Raw genomic sequence first — 19,258 nt, 5'->3', positions numbered from 1 at the left:
GCTTTGGGGAGAGGTCTGATTTGGTTAAATTGACCACTACTCTCAGGTCCTTTCAAAGAGGCAGGGCCTAGTCCCTGTGGAGTTCCATTTTAATGGCAGAGGATGTTAGGATCAGCCAATCGTCCAGGTATCTGCAGTTGTATGCCCTTGGTGTGCGCCACCCAGATTGAATACTAGCTGGAACACTTTGAAAGGGCCTTGAACTGGTGGACTACACCTGGAAGACGAACCTCAGGAACTTCCTGGATGTCTTGTGGATGGGGATATGCAGGTAGGTGTTCTGCCAGTATATGGATAACTTGCCCCTGATGGAGGCAAGGACTGGCTGGGGCAGCTCCTTGGGTGGCTGTTTGGGAGTACCTGCTGGGAAGGTCTCTGTTGCATTTGTTGATGCTCTGCCTCAAAGCATGAGGCTTAGGGAGGTGGGGAGCAGAACAGGAAGAGGACCTCTCCCGAGATGCACTGCAGTCCCGGTTGGAACTACTCCTTTTGCAGTGTGGGCTGTCTGCTACCAGGGTACTCTTGTGGCGCCGAAGGGCAGTCTGTACCCCTGCCTTGGGGCAGTCTGTCCATTCCTCAGCACTCTCAGGGAATGGAGGGGGAGGCCTAGCAAACCTGATGTGCGGAACCTCCTAACTCAGCCTCTAAGTCATCAGATGTTTCCCTCCCTCTAACAAGTCCCAAGTCACAGAGGGGTGAGGAGAAACCTCGTCACTCAGTCCCAATGGGAGGAGACACCAGAACTCTGCCTGTGTACCTGTTGGAAGTAATGTGGGGTAACGTGGGGAGTGGAGGGGAGGGGAACCCACTGAATGCCCCCATTTATCCCAGGTGGGTCCATTACAAGTGGTAAAACCTTACAGGTTTAAAAAACGAATAGCATCAGTCAACTTGAGGAGGACAACATGGCTGCTAACAAACATGTAGCTGCTGTTCTGTTCTTGACAAAGCCTCCCTCCCCCACAAATTTAATACTTGTCTAGGAAAATTCATGCTGAATTTCCTTAAAAGATGTGTCATTACCTGATGAGTTTGATGGCTCTAAGGACAAAAATTATTTACACCCATCTTAAGAAAATTCTAGCCAGATATCCTTAAAGTATTCATTAACTGACAGAGGGTGATACCTCTTACACGGGTATCTACTCTGTACATGTAAATGAAAAACTTGGCCTTATTTCCTCGACGGCATTCCCTTCTGTTAGGGAAAATTTAGTCAAATCTTAAAAACTGCTCATTAAGTGATGGTGTCTACACAAAATCGTTTATCCGTGTCAAGGAAAATTCTAGTGGAATTTCCTTAGGAGATGTTGATTAATTGATGAGTCTTGATACACTGAACCTTGACAAGAAAAAGGCAGAATTTTAAAGCACAGTAAAAAGGAATACTCAAGGTTCTCCCTCTTAAGTGCAGTTCCTCTGGTCCCATGATCTCTTCTCCAAGATGGGTGGGTCCAATTCCTACAGCTTCCCAACTTCGTTCTGATGTGTGCTTCCTCCTCAGCGATCAGTTTTGCTTCATAGAGTGTCCCCCTTCCCATTGGTCCCATCTCCTCTCCCCTCCTGGAAGAAGGAGGGGATCACCCTAATTACACTGCCCCTGTAAGTTGTCTGCTGTGAAGGAGCAATCCACCAAAGGAGAGAAAGAAGGTAACACTTGGGTGGTGTCAAGACCGATAGCAAATCATCCCATTTGGCTCTCCTTCCACTAGCGAGAAAGCTCTTTCTCTCCTCACAGTCCCCCTCCCCAAGTCCAAGGTGTGAGGTTGGAAGGATCAGCACAGGGTCTCGACCACTTCGTAGGTCTGGACTGCTCTCCTTCACCCCCTACTTGTGAACATCACAAGAAACTCCTCTAGGTCACCATATTGGAATCTCAAATGTTTCTAAAGGATGTAGTCTCCTTATGCCACTGCACCTTCCCCATCTGTCTGTCACAGCTGGTGAAGGCAGGAACACTGAAGGGTATGGAGAAGGGCTAAGGGTCGGTTCCCTAGATGAACTGCTCTTCTTACAATGTCTCTTTCGTAGAGAGAGACCATCGGGGTAAGCGACCCCACACATTCTTCACATGCTCTTGCCTCCGACAGAAGAAACACACAGAATGTGGGTCTATTGCAACCGGGGACACAATTACTACAGGGCTTGCCTTGCCCAAACAAGAAGGAAATTGGGTTACGAAACCTCCGCTGTAGCCCTCAGAAAAAGAAGGGGGAGATAAAACATACGTGGGTGCTCCACAATGTACTCGGACACACAAAGGAGGTCTCCCATGTGGTTGGATCACACAAAACAAAAAAAACCACTGAAATGCCTCCCTTCAGCACAAAATACTATACATTGTACTGAACTAAACCACAGGGCTACTGGAGGAGGCTAAGGCACTGGAAGGGCAAGCTGCTGTGGCAAAAACGAACAAGGAGCACAAACAAATGAAACGCACAATCAAATCTCAACTACACGAGACGAAAGGTAAACAGACAACCATACAGATAAGTGGCTGTGAGCAAAATGGACAAACTACCCACTTCTCAGGCCAGAGGTTAATATGCCTGATGGGCATTTGTTTTTATAAGTCAGCAGACAGCTGCAGTGCGTCATGGCGCTGCATACTCCATTGGAACAGCTATTAATTCAGTGGTTGTATGTGAAGCACTACTAAAGTTCATTTTTAATTAATCTGTAGGAACACTGCAATAACTTTTAGTTCCCTTCCTGCATTTCAAATGCTGATATTTCATCTTCAAGGTTGTTACATTACTGACAAGAATAAGTACATAAAATGTAAGGTACCTACTTGGATCAAAGTGGATAAACAAATAATCATTTTAGTGTATTAAAAGGGAAGATGCATAACCTTTACAAGGTATACCCAAAAGTCTTAGCTAGACTCATGAGTAAAATTTGTAGAATTTGTAGTAAATATTTTAAGTAAATAACACATATTGTTAAAAAGTATGCAATAAAATAGAAATATGACAGATTACCATTGCTGAAGAGAAGAGAAACAGTGCAACACAACTACTATTTAACAAATATCAACAAAAAGGACAAACTAAAAAAAATTGTATGAACACATGAGAACCAAGACTCAGGATTTGGTATATGGCTGAAGTTCTTTGATAAGCTTACTTTCACTACACAATACATTTAGGGTTTATGTCATCTTACAATCAAAAGAGAGAAAAGTGAGAGCAAGTGTTAACCTAAAATTAGGTATATATCCTCCATTAGTTGCCATGGTTCTACAATCTTTGACACTCCCAACTTTTAAGAAAATCTCATTCAATTAGTTTTGCTTTCCAGTTCTTGACATGATTTGAAGGGAAGTAGATATTGAAGGAGGGCAAAGCCCAATAACAAGGTCCAGGAAACCATGAAAAAATACATAAATGAAGACCTAGACCCAATAAGATTCAAGAGGAAAATGTACTCAACAGTAGGAAGTGGAGATAACTTATTTTGTTCTGAGCCTGTAAAGAGGAAATCTCACCTTACAACATTAACTGTAATGATGGTTCTATTTCTTTTTTTCAAGTGTGAATATAATGCCATAAGTGGTGAACTAGCAAAAGTATTATAATAAAATCATGAACTTGGAATAATAATAATTTCAAGTTATAAAAAAATTTATAGACTTCCAACATGAATACATGAAAAAATAACAACAAAAACAACTTATTTGTACCCCTACAACCAGGAAGTTGACTTCATAAAATAACCAAGCACTTCTTTGGTAAGAAAACATCTCTGAAGATATTCTCATTAAACTGCAATGCTATAAATATAGCAATAAAATTACAAAATGGAAATCACGAGCTTTGCTACATGTACATACTTAACAAGGTAAAACAACGTGGTTTACTGCCAAGTGTAAACGCACAAATTAAGGCTACGCCCAAGTTAGAAAATACATTAATCAAAAATAAAACTACACTACCAGCTACAAATTAAATATATTTACACCATTAACTGTAAATTAATTTGCTTATAAATTTCAACTACCCCATCTTGGCTATCTACATGACTGTTAAAACATGTCTGAAGATTAATATTTCTTCAGGAGTATCGTAATCAATTCATAAAAAATAAATATTTGGCATCATTCAAAACTAAATACCACAAATTTTATGAAAGCCTCCTCTCATATAACAAGTAACCAAAATATTTTACACTTACCTTAAAATTTTTTAATAAATAAACTAATGAGAATACTGGTAAAATAAACTATTACTAATGTTAGCCCAAAATTTACATGGAACAGGTGGGCAAAAGGTTCTGCATCTAACAAAGGGGGCTTGTGAAGAGATGCGAGTAAAATTCTGGCTCTGTCATTTCATATCTGTATTTTTGCACCATCTCCTGGATGCGTAGCTTCCTACGTACATGAGGAGGCTGATAGCTGTAAATAAAGTACATTATTTAAATCAGTTACATCAAGGGACTTCTTACAAGATATGACAAATTTTCAAGTTGGGATGACCACAACCACATTAAAAGATAGGTCCCCTGGTAAGATAAGTGAATTATGCATGGAAATTTTATCTGCATACTAAATTCCTGTTAATAAGAGCCATTTTCATCTAGTCTGTATGTAGAAGTAATGCCCTTTACATCCATTGGCCAAAACCAATTTTTACTACTTTTCCAATCATCATAAGATAATTTCAGTTTTGATTACTATTCAAACAATACAAAATATAAATAATTTAAGATTTATTATTTTGAATACTTACCTCTCCATAATATAGCTTTTACTTTCATGCCAGTAGTAGTTCAACAGGTTGAAACAAAAAACGAGAACACTCAGTTTTCTATGAATATCCATCTTCTATCCATCTACTTCCCCAACCTCCAACCAGGGGACCAATAGATACAAACACTCATAGCCAGTCAGTCTACTTCTGTCTGCTTTGAATGTGTGTAGGTAGGGAGGGCAATTAATACAATGGAGAAGTATTTAAAAAATAAATTTTAAGTATTTGTATTTTTGAAATGAACCTTACCTCCCCATTATATAGCCAATTCCTTCATTTGAAAAAAAGAGGTGGGCAAAGTGGAAATCAGCCAACCCTTTAAAGGCTACTTAGCAACAAAATATTTTGTACAAAACAAGTGTTTGTTTACTCAGTGAATTCAATCCATCAGCTATTAATGCCGCCTTAGGAAGACTGTCACTCAGGTATGAGATCCTCATCATGAAGACAGCTGAGGTCTCTTTGGAGGGTGTCCCCATTCAGCAGAAGGAGGGGTAGGGTTACTGTGACAAAGCCCTGCAGAGCCAATGGTGGATAACTAACAAGTACATATGTACAAAAAGGCGTACTTCTAATACTCAAAACCAAGTACCTCCAAGCTTCCCAAAAACCACAACCAGGTTTAAAACGCAGTAGGCCAAAAAAAGGCTACCTATCGATCCAGGACATAATATCCCCTGCACAACCCAGAGGAGTTAATGCTCTGCAATAATAGTGTTTAATCTCCGCAACATGAAGATGAACCAAAGCAAATACAAGATTACCATGCCACTGAGTGACTTCAATATCTTATCCAAGGATAAGTTCTTTCCAAATTTAAAAGTTGTAGCCGTTGCTCACATGTCAAGTGGCTATCTTTCCATTACGGATAAAAATTAGCATGGAAGTCCTTAACTAAAGACCTAATGAAAACGACATTATGTTCCTACTCTGACGAAGCTCTGGTTTCCAACTCACTACAGGCAGTCCCCAGTTAACGGCGGGCTCGGTTAACAGCGATTCGGTTTTATGGTGCTTGTCTAGTGACGAAAATCGGCAATTTTCAGCGCCGAAAATCGCCGATTTCCACTTATCTGCGCCAATAATTGGGTATTGGCGCCGATACATACCTAACAGAGGTGCCGATAACTGAAGATAACCCTCGAAAATCAACAAAAAAGCTCTGAAATCGCCGATTTTCGGCTAGCGGCGATTTTCAGTTATCATCACACCCTCAGAAACGGAACCCCGTCGATAACTGGGGACTGCCTGTATACACAAAACCTTTACGTTAGGTTTAATCCTTTTAGTGCAATTCCAACAATTCTTAAAGTCAGTACTGGGCCCCCAAGGGGTCAAGTTCCTCAAGCTCTGGTGACTCCAGGCTAGGTAAAGATACTGATGTAAGTAAGGGCCTAGCCCAAAACTGTACTTAGCCCAAATAAGGGAAAAATAATTGCCTTGTCCTTGGCTCTCTCACTCTTTAGCTGTCTAAGGTACTGTGGAGTTTCCATAGAAACTTCTTTACAAGAAGCTTGTTCTAAATGGTTCAAAGGGCAACAAAATAATGTCTTTGTCCTTAGACAAGCCTATAGCCAAAGCCAACATGGCCCTTTAGCCTTAAAGGCTGCTACCAAGAAGTTTCCTCATATCTGGGAAACAACAGAAACCTAACCATGTTGTTTATTGAGGTATCGGTGTTGAAAAAAAACCCTAATGTAGGACCATAACTTACACCCTGACCACTGGTGTTGGCAGAATCAATTATTAGATTTTCTCTCAGCACTGATAATGGCATTATTGCAAGATCCCGTCTTGAGCTCACCAGAACCATGAACCATACCACACAGTCATCTGTAGCTTGTTGGATTGTGATGAAATCTTTCGTCTCTTCGGTTGCTTGTGTCCACCACTGAAAGAAACTGGAAACCCCAGCTTTCCCTGGTAACCTGGGGTAATCAATACCAAGAGACAACTTACAAAGTTGCCCTAATACACTGATGACTTACCCCCATTTTTCATGTAAAAATGTAGGTTTAAAGGTATGTTTGCCATATAAGACAACACCGAATTTATTAAATTAGATAACACTCAGCTGATGTAAGTTAGTTGGTACACAAATGAAATCAATAATTATTGGAATTATCATACCAAAAATGTGTAAAATCAGTATCTTCAAGATTTGAAAATGTTTGGCAAGCTCACCATTAAGAAAAATACTTTTGGAATCCCTTCAGAAAAATATAAATGTCACAACAAAGACTCAATGCCTGTGACATCAATGTCAGCAGAGTAATACCTGTTGGAAGTAGATCTGCATGCATGTATACCTTTAAAATTGGAAAAAACACCGATATTAAGGAAAGCTGGGGAACTATCGAAATCACAAAACCGTTTAGTTTGATTATAAAATACTACCAAGGAAATACAGGCAGTCCCCAGTTATCGGTAGGCTCGGTTATCGGCGATCCGGTTGTTCGGGGCTTGTCTACAGATGTAAATCGGTGAGAGGTGCCGATAACCAAAAATCGGCAATTTTCAGCACTTACATCACCGAAAATTGCTGATTTTTGGTTATCGGCGATTTTCGCTTAATGTCACGCCGTCGGAACGGAACCCCACCGATAACCGGGGACTGCCTGTACAGTATTGGCCTTTAATAAACAACAAGGCTCGTAAGTCAAGCACGACTGAGCACTACAAACACGGCTATGTTTCATAAACAAGAAAGTTAGACTACCCCAATTTACCCTTTTGGTAACTTCAAATTACAGTCGACCCTCGTTAAGACGGACTAATAAGGGGGCCAGGGTGTCCGTCTTAGCAGACAGTCCCGTTAAACTGGCAATATCTATATATATATCTATAAATATATTTCATTACTTTTATGAAGAGTATGGATAATATACCAATGTAGAAACGTTTGAATTAAAGTTCATGGTAAAAGATGAAAAATGAAGAATAAAACATGATAAAAATGATAAAATTCAGCTGCATATGTAGATGCCTAGGCCGAGACATAAACACATTATTGTTAAGTAAAATGAAGTGGTCTCCAAAATGAAGAGTAAGATTTTTTCTTTTTTTCATGTTTTTTTATTTTAGTTATTTATTCATTATAGTTTATTAATACCTATATTGATACACTGTTAAATAAATGTGAGATGATTAAGATCATCAGTAATAAAATAGTGGGACAATTATGACCATAAGTTCACTAACACATGTTGTTTTCAACAAAAACATTCCGTAAAACGCAAAAATATACATGATCAAAATTTTTGTAATTCAACTTGTGAATTTATAAAGTACATTTCATGATATCGATCTTGGAGAGGGTTGTTTTTTATTGTTACTGACGTCGTCATCAGTTTGCAGTCGTAAATCGGAGGATGGTCTGGTAATAGGATTCGCAAGTGATGACGCATCACCACAACAGACTGTTGTGGGATTTTTCATACCACTATATTAATTAAAGTTAAAATTATTGTTGAATTCATGTTTTCATGAAGAAATAATTATATAAAGCATATTATTGAGTAATTTTTGCCATCAGCTGTCAAATAATCACTATCATGGCAACGTTCAAACTTAGTGCCGTCATGACATATGCCTATAAATAGAACAGAAGTAGAGGGCTGTCACTGGCTAGCAGATCTCCATGGCAACCAGGTAGTCAATTAGGTTTTAGCTGTATTCTGTCTGAGAAAGAACTTTTGCTCAGAGAAGCTGACGATGACACTCAGAGAAGCTGACGATGACATTAAGTGCGTGTGTTTTGAATACAAAATGAAGTTTTTAATAGTGTATGTATTTTACTGGTTACATGAAGAACACAATGAATTCCTTTTTATTACTTTGAGTGCAAAATTGTTGGTTCAGATCTCTCTCTCTCTCTCTCTCTCTCTCTCTCTCTCTCTCTCTCTCTCATGTCATGTCATGTCATTGGCCATGTAAACACAAGTATTGTTCAGTAACAGCTTTTGTCTTTGTAAAGTTTGCCTCTGTCATGTCATCCTTTCCTAAAATACATACAAAGCATCGTACTGTAGCTACCAGTCGGGCAGCAGATAGGTAAAACTGTTAATGCTCAGTGATTGGCTACGATACTTCCTACCATTCCAGACAATAGCGTTTCTTAATGACGGTACGTAACGTGTGCAAGTTAAATTGGTTACAAGTTAAAAGCATTTCAGTTCAGTTCAGTACAGTATAAATACAGAACAGTATATATAAAATAAAAATATAATGAAAAGTTTTTTATTTACCTTTGGTAAATAAAAAGAAAAACGGTACACAACGAGTGGAGGAACAGTAACTATCTTTAATCGTGGTCAAACATTACATATTCTAAATCGGCTGACCCTCTTCAGTGTCTGTCTTATCCGATATCTGGGTTAATGAGGTCCGGCTTAATGAGGGTCGACTGTATCTATCAATGTTAAAAGGGCATTGTATAGTAAGTACCAATAAAAAAAACTGTCTAATATTATTGCCTTATAATAATGGTACGCTGGATAAAGCCAGTAACAAAATGAGAGCTTGCTCATCCTAATGTCTAATTCTGGTAATTACTGTAATTACAGTTGTTTTGTTACTGTAACAATAGTTGTGTCGCCAGTGATTCACTTGAATTACCTACAATTTTTAGTTACTACAGTTACTTGTTTACACTGTCAATAGTTGTGACGATAGTTAACTATTTTCACAACTATCAACACTTCAGGGGTTAGCCTATCATCAAAAATCTCAGCAGGATTCAAGGTTTGCGTTTTATACTCTGCGTATAAGACGACCCCTCCATTTTGGGGGAGATTTTTTAAGGTTAAAAGATTGCTTTATACGCCAGCATATACGTTATATATCTAAAGTAGGGAAGATGATTTGCCTGATAACACTGCTACTTGTGCTTTACTCTACATACACACTGCTTGAAGTTCTTCTGATTGCTATGAATTTGAGATTATAGGTGTAACAGGCCTCCTCCAATACCAGTTAAACTCCCAAAATTCTACAGTATATAACCCATAATCACACTCCAGACCTATACTGAGGCATCTAAAGGACTGGACCCTTCTTCCCATGAGAGCTTAAACTAACATCGGATCTGACAAGGGACCACCTGTTGGCCCATGTTCAGGTAACACGAAAGAAACCAAGCCTGAGTCTTGCCAGGTCAAAAAACTTCCCCAAAATCATATGACCTTGATAAGAACAACTCTGCTTTGCTAAAAACAATTCCTATAAGGACTGAAAACCTCTTAGCAGTGATCAGTGGTGATAGACGCAGCAAATAAAATCGTAACTTTCTCCAAAAGAAAATCCTGAACAGTGAGAATATCTTTAACTACAAAATCAAAACATGTGCAGGGACTAGTCCTTACCCAGTGCTATCCCCAGATTTGGAAAGAGACCCTTCGATTACAAAGTGCTGTAGTTCTCTTTCTCCAATATATGGTGACAGGAAAGAAAATATCTTAGGAGAGGCTCCCTTTCCATGAACTGCATTAAAGCCTTGAACATATATAAGCCAAACCTAATGAAATACAGCTCAAATGAAAGTTCTATTCCCACAAAATTATACGTTAACCTCTCCCTGCAGAAAGTAATTAACCTTTTCAAAAAAGAAATTTTGACTACTTATACACTGGTTCTATATCATACTCAATTCATCAATCAACAGAAGCACAAGCAACTGCCCTTCTTGCCAAAGAAAAGGCAGGAGAATAAGCCTTAGCTTTCACAAATACACCAGAAAGACCAGGGACAAAGACTAAAATGGTCGATGGCAGAAGAGCAGCAGTTGATTACACTGAACCAACTCCTGGTAATCACCACTGACAAAAACACTTGCTCCAGTTCAAAAGGAAGGCACTGATTCGGTTGGAAACCTGTTGGCTCAACCAAATGTTCTAAATTCTGATCGGGAAAATCTCACGATAATGAGAACATTCCTAAACCACCGGGGAATCAGAAAAAAGCAAAAAGTAATCAACTGTTTACTGACAGAAACTCCCACAACTGGAAAAGGAGTCGAAATCCCTGAAACAATGTTGAGACTACTAATGGCAACCACCTTCCTACTGAAACAGAAGCTGGAACAGTAATGCATTGCCGAGATTCTCTATAGGCAGGCAACAGTCAAGCAGGAGACAGGTGAACAGGTGATACTCACACGTGGTAGGAGCACAAGTGAAAGGTACACAGGCAATAGGTCCACAGGCTATAGGTGCACAGACCTGTGAACGCACATGATGAGCGTGCAAATGAAAGGCGCACAGATGTGTGAACACAAATGATGAGCACGCAAATGAAAGGTGCACAGACGTGCAAATGCCAACAATGAGTGAGCAAATGAAAGGCACACAGGCAATACAAGCACTAGCGATAGTGTACCAGCCAGATTCGCACAAGCAATAGGCAGCCACGCAATAGGCACACAAGGCATAGGCATGCATGCGATAAGCACACAAGCCATAGGCGTGCAAGCGACAGGCATACAGGCAAGTGTTACACACAGCAACAGGTGGGCCAGCAAAAGGTGTGCAAGAATGCAGCATTGCAGCAAAATACGCAAACTTGCGCTAGTCACAGGCCACCACTGCGTCAAAACTGCAAAGGTGCACCACTGCCCTGGCCGAAGAAAGCCACAATACATGGGAAAGCTGAAGACAGTCTAAGCTCCTCACTAGAACCTAATTGATACTTACACAAGCCTAAAACAGCAAAAGATCCTTGGCTACAAGGGATAGAAGAAAACTCATCAAAGTGAAAAGGTAACTTTCCTCAATAAGGCAGCTTTAGTCGATGCTTACTACCCTGAGGAAGCAGCTAAAACTCGCTTAAAGACTACCAGAAAGAGCTGAAGCATCACTGCTACCAACCCAATCCGATACAGTAAAATTAAAGAGGGAAAAACGTTGGGAGACTCCTCTTATTCTTACCCGAGTGATCCTATCAGATAATGAATTCTGGTGGTAAAACTTGGTGCCGCTAACACCGAAATTGGTGTCTAACCATGGTTGCTGCTTAGTGCCACTAACACCGGAACTGGCGCCGCTAACTTTGGAACTAGAGCCACAGATGCCAGACTGAACAGAGGAAGGAGACCACAGGCACAGATCTGCACTGCTTTCTGACATGTCCCGGTTCCCTGTTACTCCAAGCCACGAGAGAGTAAAACAGGATGTGCCAAGGACAAGGCAAGAAAAAAGCAGGGGCGTTGACCCTTCCTCCAATGCGGAAAACAACCCGATCTTACCGAGACTCTCAGGAGGGTAGTGCAGAAAGAAAAAATTAATGTAATAATAATAATATGCCATGATAATTACGCCAAGTAAACATTAAAAAATGACTTCATCCTATCACATCTAAAGCCCTGAATCAATGGGAAGCTCATTTGGAGTAACAGATCAAAGAGAAGCAACAGAGGACCAAATCAGTTACTATATGGGGAAGCAAACAAGACATGCATCCCTTAAACTTAAGTTTACAAGTATTATCCTAACAAGCTCTCTCTGTTCACAATCAATTACCGCATTTCATTCACCTACGATTCACATAGTTATCCAATCCTAACCTTTCCTTCAGCAAAAACATATAATGAGGGTCACTAAAACTGGAATAATGCCAATTACGGCAATTCTCACCTTACAGGTTCTTACCGAACGAATATTATAAAATAAAAGAACATCCAAAAACAAATCAACAGAAATCCAAGAACAAACAATCTGTTGACCTACTACTGAAACCAATGACAGAAGTAGACTGACTGGCTAGAAGTCTTTGCACCTATTGGTCCCCTGGTGGGGGCAGGGGGAAGTACATCAGTAAAAGATGGATATTTATAGAAAACCAAGTGCCCTCATTTTTTATTTCAATCTGTCAAACCACTGCTGGCATGGAAGAAAAGCTATATAATGGAAAGCTATATAATGGAAAGGTAAGGTTCATTTAAAAAACATGGGATTGACGAAATTAAAAATAAAAAAACCAGGTAACCAAAAACTTACCTATCACTTTCAAGTCTTTTCCGTCGACACATGTTTAAAGCTGTTTGTCTAACTAGAGTACCAAGAACTCGCCGGCTAACAACTTGCCCATCAATTAATGGACCTGCCATGCTTAACCTGTAAACATTACACACATCAAACAGTTCATACATTTACAGCAACAATGAAAGTTTTTTTTAAAACTACAATTCAAAAATTTTTCATAGGTTACTTTCTCTGAAAATACATAATAAAAATGTATATATAGTGGATAACCTCAACCATGCTCTACAAGTGAAATATACAAGGGAAAAATTTAGTTCCACAGATTTTCTTACCAATTAGCTGGTTTTTCCAGACAAACCCATTAAAATCACCAGGTACATTGTTACCAATACACAGAGAACAAAGGAGCAGGAGCACATTGTGAGACAATCTAATCAATACTCTTAGCTATATTCAACTTCTGCCTCATATATTTGGCCCACTTTCACTGTTTTGAATGTCCCCAGCTACACAACAATTCTCATACTTTGGTCAGCTTGAAAATGATGCTACAATATTTGTGGGGTTGAGAGAAGGAAACTCTTCTGTTTGATGGAATGGGTTTGTATTGGAACAGTACTAGTCAAAGGTACAGTCATAGTCAATGGCATGGTTACAGGAGAATACACCAGACAGTCCGCAGGGATAAATTGAATGCATGTGATGTCATGGCAACTATGGTCATCAATGTTGGTGTAGATAACGAAGGGAAAATGCAAAGACTATAAGCCTCCCAAGAGGCAGAGCAGGTAATGCTGGAGATGATGTCGAAGGTGATGGGCTTGCCATCAAATTGTCCACTGATGGCCTAACAATGGCCATACACTAAATGTGGAACACTAAGAATGCCCACTTTTTCAAAAGGCCTAAAATACACCCCTCAACCGATCTCCAATAACAGCCAAAGGTGAAGATGAAGCTGGAAGGTGAGCAATCTAGAGATCATGGATAGGGTGGCAAGAAGTGAGACACCCCTCCCAGGAGTGGCTAGGCAAAAGGAAATTTCCAAGGAGGATAGTCCTTGACAAAGGAAAAAGAACAGGATTGACACACCAAGCCGGCACTTCTTACCTTCAACATTCTGGACACAAGAATGCAGCATCAGGGGCATGGAAGCCTCAACCAGAGGAAAGAAACTGGGAAACCAAAGGTAACTCACTACTATCAGAATTTAGTTCTTCTTTGGAGGGGTGGTAGAGCTTTCGACTGGCACGCTGTTGGCCCAGCGTTCGATTCTCCGAGCCGCCAATGAAGAATTAGAGGAATTTATTTCTGGTGATACAAATTCATTTCTCGTCATAATGTGGTTCAGATTCCACAATAAGCTGTAGGTCCCGTTGCTAGGTAACCAGTTGGTTCTTAGCCACATAAAAATAAGTCTAATCCTTTGGGCTAGCCCTAGGAGAGCTGTTTACCAGCTCAGTGGTCTGGTTAAACTAAGATATACTTAACTTTAACTATCAGAATTATTTACTGAAAACTGATACTGAGAGTCCCATGACCACAGAAACAGCCCATAATGAAATGAAGAAGCCCCATGACCACAGAAACAGCCCATAATGAAATGAAGAATAAGCAATCTCAAGCCACAGTGACAACAGAAATATCTTAAACTCTGACATAAAACAAGTACTTAAGGTAACCCTACAGGGGGAGTGACACTACTATCCCAGAAGGCAAAAACACTTATAAAACATGTAAATATTCACAAATCACTGTAAAATAATCAGAATGGAGAAGGTAACAAGTAAGTGACAGACTGAATGGAAACAAATGTCACAGCACAAACTGCTAAAAGATGCTAATTCTGGAAGAGCAGTTCGTAACATGTCTGCACATAACACACCTGCGAGGAACATTAACATCTGAAGTGGAAGAGCATGGTCTTGACATGTGCAATGGGGTCTTTTTCTTTCAGGATTTCACACATTGGTGCAGCTTGGATAGCTGACACTATTTTTGATTAATAGATTTGTAATGAACAAATAGTACATAATACTAAAATAGAAGGCAATGACTTAAGACTTTTATTATACTATCTTAAAATTTGTCTTTTCCTTTCACATACTACTTACTTGGCATTCTGGCCTTGAAGTTTAATTCTGAAAAGACCATTGGTAAGAGCATGGATGAAGATTATGTAAATGCATGCTTCCTTATCCTTCCAAGAACTAGACTCTCTTCCCGTAATTGTTTCGTTCAACAGGTCAACTAAAGAGAAGCAAATAAATAATTAAATTAGAACTTGCTGTGGTTCCAGTTTTCTACAATAATATTTTTCACAAAAAACAATACCTTATCTCATTACAATACACAAAATCTTAATACTGTATCCAAATTTACATATTAAATATAAAAATCTAGATTTTGCATGTGTCAAAAATCTTTCAAAACATCAGTAGCTACAGTAAATTAATATAGTAGCCACTTTACATTAGAAATAAAGAAAAAATAAAATTAAAAAATCAATATTCTGACCAGAGATGAAAATTAATAATCAAATTCCATATAATATTAACATGAAAATATTCAAAAGTTTGACTATTAACCATTAATAATATAAAAATACAAACAAACCATTCATGCCTCACGTCTACTAAAAATTCAACATTACACCTATCAGTTTTAAAAAGACAGTAGAAGCCTGATTAAATGGAATTTTTAGGACTGAACCTATGCAAATAATCAGGTAACCTTTTTCAATGCTACTGTTATAAATTACTTTAATGACACCACCGAGTCACATTTCATGACTCCCATAGGCCTCATCCTAGGGACTTTTCTTAAATGAAAGGTGATTACTGGAATAAGGTAAAGTAAAGTATTAGACAGCTAGGTGGAAAGAGACCAAAGGGGAACAAATGAAAGTAAAATACAGAAAGAAATACAGCTAGGGTCATAAATAAGTTCATCAAACAACACTCCAGAAGAACAGTGAAACCACTTCCTTGATCCTACTAGTTCCTGAATGTTTTACTAATCAACTTTAACAGAATTATATTAAAAATATTTTTGCTATCATTATAAATATTACAACCAAAATCCATTGTAATTAAAATGAAATGGCCAAACACAATCACAAGAATCAACCACCTCCTAAACATAAAAATTAAAAGTGTTTTGTAATCAAACAAAATAACTAAATACGTATAATAAATTTCTGAACAATCTGAATTTTTTAATAATCATAATACTGCGACGTAATTTCTGAAATTTACTAAAAAACTAGATTTCACCAATACAGTAATCAGATGGCAAATAATGAACTTTTTTTCTGTGTCAAACTTACTTGCTGGGAAAGTGTAACTATCTTCAAAACTTTCTAGCCATACAATGTAGACTTTATGGTCACCGCAAGACATGGCACTTGTTTGACGACCAAATTTACGATTACGATTTTCATTACCATGACCAAAGGACATCTGAAATGAAAAGTGCTTTTGTTATACGTATTCATAACTATTATTAAAGACAATTAACATTACCACATTCACTGGGGTTGAAAATAAATACTAATTATTTTAAAAGCTTTAAGCTTTTAAAGTTTTTAAATTTTACTGCTTCCCTTCTTAATTTACATAACAAATGAATAGGAGACCTGACAGAATGCATGTCAAAAATATGAGTTACTAAAGGTCTTAAGCTGGAAGGCAAAAATTCATGCATTTGCTACTATTTTCATATATGCAGCACACATGAGGATTCTACTTAAAAAGAGATAAAGCCAATTACAACCTGAGAAGTATGGGAAGATAATGATGATCCTTGATCCACCTCCACGTCATATGAATGTAAGGAATCCGATCTTTCACTGCCAGAACCTCCTCCTGAACCATCACATCTCTCTAACACAAGACCTGTTAAATAATTGGAATAAAATATTTGACAAATTTCCATATATTACGGCTTTGGTAATGCTTAATAATTAGTTACTACAACTATTCTACAATAAAATGCAAGAAGCTTATTACCTATTAAAAATTAAACATCTATCAGTACCTAAATAACACTGAGACATCTTTAAAGTCTCGTCAGGTTTATCCAAAGGATCTGTTCACAGATGAAAAGTAAAAACTGACACAAGAAAAATTAAAAGAACTTGGACAGATACATGGGAAGACCAAATGAAAATGAATTCATTAAAAGACAATGTTACCTACAGTTTTCAACTAAAATACTGTACAGTATACTGTTTTAAAAACTAAGCAATATACTAATCACTCTACTTTGGTTGAAAGCTTAAACAATTTTACAACTAGTGGAAGTTTGTTAGAGAACACAATTAATAGCCAGCAAACCATATAATAGTTCTTATTCTTCAAAATATTAGTAATCTGTGAGAAAGAATGGGGATTTTTTTGCATATAAAGAAACCACACTACAATTATAAGGATTGTGGAGACCACACCTCAAATGAACCTCATCTCCTGGAATGAAAATTGCACAGCAACTGACAACATTACAAGATAATTTAAATACGCTAACTATATACCCTTGAACATTACTTCCATGTAACAATCTCTGATGTATCAATCATTTAAGAAGTCCAATCATGAAGCGGTCCTCAACATGCGTCCCCGCAGTAAACTTCAAAAGGGTGAAACTTGTAAATACATTATAGTGACAACAACAAGCGAAAGAGAAGTTACAAAGTGTTAAACCATTAATAAAGGTCCAATGAAAAATGTTTAAAAGTAATAAGAGGAGAACTGACAGGTGGTAGCAAATGTCAACACAGCATGCCCCACTTTCCATCACAGATACATAAGATCTTTCCTCACTGATGGTGATCTCAATGACTCAGAACTGTACAATACCCTTTGAATTTCCTTTTGTCAGATTGTATCACTAACCCTGTACTGTACATAGAATCAGGCACAAATCCACTGAGGGTAACTTCCAAAAAACACTTTGCTGCAACTAAGGAGGCAAACTTCCCATTTTCTCGTAAGTCATCTCCAACAGCCACATTTAAAAATACACAAGATGGTCTAAGCGTATAAACTTTATGTCAATGCAGGTGATGCTATGATCAAAAACCAGTAACTACTACATATAAGGATTAACTCTATAAAATGAATTTACACTTACATTAAAAACAATAAAAACATCTGCCAGTAAAAATAGTTCAGTATATAAATAAAAAATAAAGGTCAATTTCCACTTTCAATTGAAATGAGACTAAACTAATAAAGGCAGAGTCAAGAAACCCAATTAAAAAAGCTGCAATGGAAGATGTCCAGTGTATGAGGAAAGCTATCACACAACATAATAGCAGCCAATCATATGTTGTATTTCTAAATAGCACCAGGTAGTTACCCCGTGGGTGAATAAATTCAAAGAATAAAATGCAAGTTTGAACTTTAATTTGGTATTGAAACAAAAAATTTATATCAGTGTTCAACTTTTACAGTGTGTCAGTAAACAAAAGAAATTAACAGTGGTGGTTAACTGAACAGTATCAAAATTGGAATCTACTTTCTGGGTCTAATGGAATGTTAAGAAGAAGAAGAAAACTAAGCAGTATTAGTCTCCTGTGATATAAATTCCTTATCAACTGTACAAAGGTAAATCTGTATGGATCTGAACATAGCACAAAGCTGGTGTTTGCAAAAGCATAATGTCCTTTCTATTCCCTTGTTAAATGTACAGAAATATTAAAATGTTTACTACACACAAGTACAATCATGTTGGTTTTGATGAACGTGATATGACAAAATAAAACATAAGAAAATCATACATACCCATATTAACAGAATTTGAGGCTGCAGGTTGACTGTTTGGCTGTGAGAGGGCTGGTGATGGAACAACAAAAGCCATCTCACTAAGAGCATCTGACCAATATAGGACATGTGTGCGACCGCTGAATACACTCCCACCGTGATTTGAATCAAGTGGAGCTAGGGAAACAAGAAATTTTCATGACAGCTGATGATGACCACTACTGCTCTATAAATTACTGGGTCACTCTTCTACCTATGAGTTGTAAGTAACCTTGCATCCCAACCTTACTTCTAAGATATGACTCGATTTCTCTTAGCAAAGTGAACTGATATATACTGCAGTCTATTTGGAAAATCATATATTTTTAATACAACAAAATTTTTTAAATAAACTCATCATCCCTAACTAATTTCACATTTGGGTCTGCAAATATCCACATACAGTACTGCATTCTTCTGTCTGAGAGTTAGAAAAGTTAAGCAAAGCTACAGCACCTACATCAACTAAACCCCTTTGGTGCCCATCAGTCATCAATGTTATTTCTTTCCTGTCACCAGTAAAGAGCTCGCTGAGCATTGGAGAAAATTATATCACTTGAATGATGAGTTTGTGTAGAAAAAATTGATTAGTAAAATCCCGATCATTCAGTAGTCATCTTAAAATTGCAATCTAAGAGGGGTTCAAGTTGTCAAAACACCAACCTGATGTATGTGCTAACAAAGGAGTCAGTATTGGGCTCTTATAACTTAAGATAAGAGTCAA

General features: G+C 38.0%; 1 protein-coding gene across 5 annotated transcripts in view; it reads right to left on the bottom strand.

Annotated features, from left to right (window-relative positions):
* Positions 1–3,611: 3,611 nt before the first annotated feature.
* The window catches only part of LOC136842415 (ral GTPase-activating protein subunit beta), a 92,335-nt gene continuing 76,688 nt past the window's right edge, over positions 3,612–19,258 (bottom strand). For all 5 annotated transcript variants that reach the window (XM_067109738.1, XM_067109818.1, XM_067110062.1 and 2 more), the window contains 6 exons: positions 18,517–18,672; positions 16,508–16,629; positions 16,062–16,194; positions 14,848–14,983; positions 12,749–12,865; positions 3,612–4,402 (listed from right to left, as the gene is read on the bottom strand). In XM_067109738.1, coding sequence (XP_066965839.1) covers positions 4,285–4,402; positions 12,749–12,865; positions 14,848–14,983; positions 16,062–16,194; positions 16,508–16,629; positions 18,517–18,672 — 782 coding nt within the window. In that variant the 3' untranslated portion in view covers positions 3,612–4,284. The remainder of the gene's footprint in view (positions 4,403–12,748; positions 12,866–14,847; positions 14,984–16,061; positions 16,195–16,507; positions 16,630–18,516; positions 18,673–19,258) is intronic.

Source organism: Macrobrachium rosenbergii, chromosome 1 (genome assembly GCF_040412425.1).
Source record: "Macrobrachium rosenbergii isolate ZJJX-2024 chromosome 1, ASM4041242v1, whole genome shotgun sequence".
Lineage (NCBI taxonomy): Eukaryota > Metazoa > Arthropoda > Malacostraca > Decapoda > Palaemonidae > Macrobrachium > Macrobrachium rosenbergii.
Note: the sequence above shows the minus strand (reverse complement) of the source record. Positions and strands in the feature narration are given on the sequence as shown.